The sequence below is a fragment of the Arachis ipaensis genome, chromosome B04 (assembly GCF_000816755.2).
Source record: "Arachis ipaensis cultivar K30076 chromosome B04, Araip1.1, whole genome shotgun sequence".
Classification (NCBI taxonomy): domain Eukaryota; kingdom Viridiplantae; phylum Streptophyta; class Magnoliopsida; order Fabales; family Fabaceae; genus Arachis; species Arachis ipaensis.
Genome location: NC_029788.2, coordinates 129,504,373 through 129,510,547, shown reverse-complemented (window position 1 = coordinate 129,510,547; position 6,175 = coordinate 129,504,373). Strand labels below are relative to the sequence as shown.

General features: G+C 34.5%; 3 protein-coding genes across 3 annotated transcripts in view; all 3 read left to right on the top strand.

The window, feature by feature from the left end:
• LOC107635467 (pentatricopeptide repeat-containing protein At5g14770, mitochondrial) overlaps positions 1–1,152 on the top strand; it is a 5,798-nt gene extending 4,646 nt beyond the window's left edge. Inside the window, exons 3-4 of the mRNA XM_021122087.1 lie at positions 756–992; positions 1,094–1,152. The gene's annotated coding sequence lies outside the window, so the exon portion shown is untranslated. The remainder of the gene's footprint in view (positions 1–755; positions 993–1,093) is intronic.
• LOC107637360 (putative methylesterase 11, chloroplastic) lies at positions 165–1,627 on the top strand. The gene is made up of 4 exons (XM_016340783.1): positions 165–170; positions 756–992; positions 1,094–1,126; positions 1,454–1,627. The coding sequence occupies exons 1-4, from the start codon at positions 165–167 to the stop codon at positions 1,625–1,627; spliced, it is 450 nt and encodes a 149-aa protein (XP_016196269.1).
• On the top strand, positions 2,864–4,307 carry LOC107637359 (protein MAIN-LIKE 1-like). Its single transcript, XM_016340782.1, has 3 exons — positions 2,864–2,935; positions 3,367–4,073; positions 4,190–4,307. Exons 1-3 carry the CDS (start codon positions 2,864–2,866, stop codon positions 4,305–4,307), a joined length of 897 nt encoding a protein of 298 aa, XP_016196268.1.

Here is a 6,175-nt window from a genome sequence, read left to right as displayed (position 1 = left end):
TTGATCCGTTTTTTAAATTAACAATTTCTGGTTTGATTTTCTGGGCTTGTTGATTTCTGTCATTTATAATGAATAGTAATCATATTTTGTATTATGACCTTAAAATAATGAAGATGGAAATGATGCGTTTGTGGAATGGGATAACATATTGAGATGAAACAATTATGGTGGTGATTGGTTTCTGTGATGATCAGTTTTTCTTGGACTGATATAAGAACAGTGTTTTGGGAAAGAAAAGAAAATCACTTGTGTTTGATATGCATCCTCTTCTCTTAGTTCAAGACGTAATTCTAAAGAACGTGTAAGAGAATTTTTCTTGGCGGCTTGTCCTACGTGTGTTCAAAACTTCAAATATGTTGTGTTTCATCATTGAATTGAGGATGTGAGGTTTGACCTTTCAAGTGTTTTCTACTGCAAGTTGTGTATAGCTTTGAGGGTAACCTTGTTTTGGCTCTTTCTTATCACAAAACAGAGATTATGGTGACAAAGACATGGTTTCGAAAATAATAATTAACATTCAGAGTCTAAGTATTGAGGATGCAATGACACTGTAGTGTCATTTTCAAACAAAAAAATGTATTAAGAATTTCTAGCTTCCTTGATTCAGATTCTGTTGAATGTGTTTATTCACTTATTTATTTTTTATCTATTGCAGAAATTGGTGTACTACTATTAGAGCAAACTATGATTATTTAGTTCTCATTTTTCTTAGAACTCAAATAACAGGAGTTCTTCTTTTCTTATCAATTTGACAGGGTATAAAGGTTGATGATCTTGAGACGAATCATTTTGTTCTTGTTCATGGAGGTGGTTTTGGTGCTTGGTGTTGGTACAAAACTATAGCACTTCTAGAAGAAGCTGGTTATAAAGTATCCGCCATAGATTTAACCGGTTCTGGAGTTCATTCATTTGATACAAACAACATAAAGAGTCTCTCACAATATGTGAAGCCACTTACTGACTTTGTTGAAAAACTTCCTGAAGGAGAAAAGGTGCTTATTTCATTACATGCCCATTTTAGAAATGATGGACTGTTGTATGTTAATTTGTATCTTTATTGGCTGTGTTTGAGAGTTTCCGATTCTTAAAACAGGTAATCTTGGCTGGACATGATTTCGGCGGGCATGTATATCGTATGCGATGGAGCTGTTTCCTCATAAGGTTTCCAAGGCTGTGTTTATTGCTGCGGCAATGCTAACAAGCGGACAAAGTACTCTGGATATCATTTCTCAAAAGGTTTTCCATTCTTGCTACCATTACATCTCATTTTTCACCTGTTCTTTGGTTGGATTTGTCATTTGTGGGCATAATATGCTTCAATTGCATGCTAAACTGATGAACTTGCTGTCTTTTGATGAAGATTGTTTATATTTTACAAGGAACTAGTGAATTTGAGAACAGAGAATTAACATGTCCTTTTATTGATGATTTTCTTTCTGGCTATCTGTTGCAGGAAGGTTCAGATGATCTTATGCAACAAGCACAAATTTTTCTGTATGCAAATGGGAATGATCATCCTCCCACTGCTTTCGAAGACGACATGTTAGACTTTGTGTCTATAGAAGAATTTTTCCTATCAGAATTAGTCATAACAATAAGGGAGGAGATACCTGAAATACAAAATTAAAATCCAAAATCTACTTCTCCATAGCATGGGATCATGTCTATGCACATTGCAAAGAAGGAAAAGTCTTTGCATGAAATGCGTTCTACATTCCTTTTTTGATGGTCTAACATGGCTGGCATGTCTTATGTTCTACTCTCTCTCTCTGTGGATACTTTCTCCAACATTTTAATATTTTTTTTCCACTCTAATTATAATAGATGGAAACTGTTAGCAAAATTAATAAAGAAATTCGTCGTGCTTTACAAATGTTCAAGGAAAGCTAAGATGTTTTAACTACTTAATTAATCTCTTGATTTTGTTGATATCTCGCGTGGGAACACGTTTGATATGTTAATTGACCTTTTGAGGTACCATTGGAATGGAGAAAGAAACTCAGAACTTTTTTGAGATATCAAATATTGAATTTGAGATATCAAATAAAAAAAAATTCGACAATGCTTTAGAAGATTTTATTAAAAAATATTCATCAAACTAACTAATATGACGAGTCTACTATAATATTTTAGGAATGAATATAATTTCATACAAATTTATGCAATGTACACAAGAATTAAATTCGTAAATCAACTTTTGAGATAATATTTGCAAGTTTGCACTAACTCGGTAAAAGTGGGTTAGTGGCTAAATAGTAAATATATGTATTGAGGTGAATGATTTGAGAACAGTTGTTTTATTTTTTCAATTTAATAGTGGTGATGCTTGTTGGGCTCGAATTATGAGTCCATTTTGAAAAGCCCAACATGGTATCCTGAAAATATACCTTGTGTTTGGTGTGTCAAAAAGTCTTAAAAAGTTTATTGTACAACACACCAAAGGGCTGAGTTTTGGTTCTTAACTTCTTATTGTGTGCTTTTCAATTTCTTTTTAGGGTAAAAAACACAAATAAACCATGGGAGGAAAGTTGTTACATGAATAAGCCAAATTGAAGATTGATTCACGAATCAGCCAAAGTATACTTATATGTAATTCGAACCTATTTGGTTCGAACTACATTTGCATATAAATCGAAAATATTTGGTTCGAACTTCACACACATAATTCGAACCTAATTGGTTCGAATTACTTATGAATTAGTGCAACCACAAATTCAATTGGTTCGAATTACGAACAATTGGGCTATATAAGGAGTTCAAATCAAGCAAATTCGAACCACTTCTCATTTTCCATACCCCACCAAATCCCAGAGAAAACGACCCAGATTCGATCCGAGAAATAGTTGAACCGAAGACTCAGCTGATGGGGGACGATCCTGCAAGGCTGTACCGGTTGGACGGGGTTGCTCATATAGCCGGGGTCATCAACGACGAGGTTAGTACATAGAAAACGACAAGGTTTATTTGAGTTAGTGGTTTTGCATGTGATTTTAGTGGCAATTTATGTTAGCAGTTTATTGTGGTGGTATTGCAAATGGTTTATATTAGAGGTTTTGCATGCCGTTTAGTTTGTGGTTTTAGGTAAGTGGTTTTATATGCGCTTCTGTTAATGGTTTATGTAAGTGGTTTATGTTAGGTGGTATTGTTAGTGGTTTATTGTAGTGGTATTGTAAATGGTTTATTTTAGAGGTTTTGCATGCGGTTTAGTTGGTGGTTTAGGGTAAGTGGTTTTTTGTACGTGGTTTTATATGCGGTTGTGTTGATGGTTTATGTAAGTGGTTTATGTAAGTGGTTTATTGTGTTAGTTTTTTTTTTCGTTATCAGTATTGTATGTAGTTCTAATAATGCGGTCCATTTAATGCGCAGCCACAGCGATGCATCAGGAGCATGCGGCGGCAACAAGGCATGCCACTCGATGAGCGTTATGTTCCCTACTTGCAGATGGCCAGGTTATACCATCTGGCTAGGCTGAACGATAGATGGTTCCGGTTAGACGAGCCTCTTGTCAGCGCCTTCGTCAAGCGGTGGCGTCCTGAGACGCACATCTTCCATATACCCTTCGGAGAGTGCACGCTCACGCTTCAGGACGTGGCGTACCAGTTGGGGTTGGCAGTGGACGGGCGTTATGTCAGCGGTTGCCTTACAGAGTTCCATTTGTATATCGAGGGTGGACGTCCAGCTTGGGTGTGGTTCGAGGAGTTGCTTGGAGTGGTTCCTCCTCCGAGCCAGGTTCAGAAGTTCGCAGTAAACTGCACCTGGTTCCAGGAGACTGTGCGGCGCTTTGCTCGTGCCTATATCATGATGTTGTTGGGCACTCAGCTATTTGCCGACAAGTCCGGCAACCGCATTCATATCAGATGGCTTCCCTACGCAGCTAGGCTTGAGGAGATGGGTTCCTACAGTTGGGGGTCTGCAGCATTGGCATGGTTGTACTGGTGCATGTGTCGAGTGGCAAACAGACATGTGGTGAAGTTAGCGGGCCCACTTCAGCTACTTCAGTCCTGGATCTTCTGGCGCTTTCCCAGGTTTAGGCCTGCTGGGTATGATACGTGCAGCTGGCCTTTGGCATCGAGGTACGCTACTTATGCTTTTCTATTTCAAGTTAAAATAATTGATGTTCATGTACGCTTGTACTGTATTACAAATCTGTCATACTTCTGATTAAACATAACACCCATGTGCACTGCAGATGGTCAGGTTACAGCCCTTCCTACAGCGAGAAGAGTCCTAGAGTGCAGAGCACGAGACTGAGGATAGACATGTTACAGCCCAGGGATGTGAGTGTTGTTCCGGTTACTTTTATTTGAATAACTAGACATCACATGTTTCTGTAGAAGGAGTTGGCGTGACAACATAGCTATTTTTTTTGTGCAGTTTATCTGGATGCCGTATAGCTCCCCCGAGGTACTTCAGGTTTTTTTTGTTCAATATATTCATCACTACATAAAAATATTAAAAGTTAACATTTAACTTGTATTTTCCATCAAAATTGTTCACTTATATTATAGTTTTCTAATTAGTGTCTTTGGAAAATTTGTTAATTAAAAAGAAAAAGTAAAAGAAGCAAAGTTAGTAGTAGGTCATGCATGTTTTTTTTTTTTAATTAAGATATGGCTCAAATAAAAATATAATTATTAATTAATTAATTATGTTAGCTAGATTATTTTTTTAATTAATAAAATATAAAAAAAGGGTAAAAAACGTAAATAAGCCAAGGGAGCTGAGAAATTACGCAAATCTGCCAAACTGTAAATTGCTTCACGAATGAGCCAAAGCACATTACTATATAATTCGAACAAGGTTGGTTCGAACTACAGAAACACATCATTCGAACCAAGGTAGCTCGAATATTGATGGAATAAGTGATGCATGTAATTCGAACCTAGTTGGTTCGAACTAGGATTGAGAGTAATTCGAACTAGGTGAGTTCGAATTACACGTTTGGACGCTTCAGCAAGTAATTTGAACCTAGTTGGTTCGAATTAGTCAAAGTTTGCCTCGAATAGTAATTCGAACTATGCTGTTAAAAAATTAATAATTTATTAAAAAAATTATTAAAAAATTTATTAAAAAAATTAATAATTTAAAAATTAAAAAAATATATATATTTTTTTAATTTTTAAATTATTATTGACTATGTAAAATATTTTATTTAAAATTTGAGTACATGCATGTATTTACCTAAGTTATTAGAACATTACAAATTTTTATAGTACTCCTAACATTTTTTAAGCCATTTTTTAAATTATTTTGCATAGAATAAAATATTTTTTTGTGGTATAATTTAAATAAATTTATTAAAAAATATTCATGAGGTATTAAAAATGGACAGAAAAGTATTGTATGGAATTCGAATTGATAGCTTATTAATATTTTAAAAGTCTCGTAATTAAATATTTTGTTAGCTTTTTTTTAACGTATGAAATAAAATATATATTTTTTAATTTTTAAATTATTAATTTTTTAATAAATTATTAATTTTTTAACAGCATAATTCGAATTACTATTCGAGGCAAACTTTGACTAATTCGAACCAACTAGGTTCGAATTACTTGCTGAAGCGTCCAAACGTGTAATTCGAACTCACCTAGTTCGAATTACATGCATCACTTGTTCCATCAATATTCGAGCTACCTTGGTTCGAATTATGTATTTTTGTAGTTCGAACCAACCTGGTTCGAATTATATAGTAATGTGCTTTGGCTCATTCATGAAGCAATTTCCAATTTGGCGGATTTGCGTAATTTTTCAGCTCCCTTAGCTTATTTACGTTTTTTACCCTAAAAAAAATATGCTAATTATATATTATTATTTTGTGGCAGTGAGGAGGGCCTAACTATGAAGTGCCACTAGGAATAAGAGATGGCCTCAATTTCAGCATTTCAGGAACAAGAAGAGATTCTCGCCAAGTGCAATGTGGTTAATAATAAGTTGACTTCTGTTGTGGAAGAATTGGTTGACTTCACTCAGCAGTTTTAAATAATAAAGTGGACGAGAAGTGGTGTTGTTTTAATTTGGTTACTTATTAAATATTATTAGCTTGTGGTGTTGTTTTTTGTGTGTTTTGCGGCTTCTGTTTTACAATCCTTTTTTAAATATATAATAAATACATTAAAAAAAACTAATTTCAAGTAATTTTAACACAATTTTTTTATATTAAGAAACTTAAGCAAAA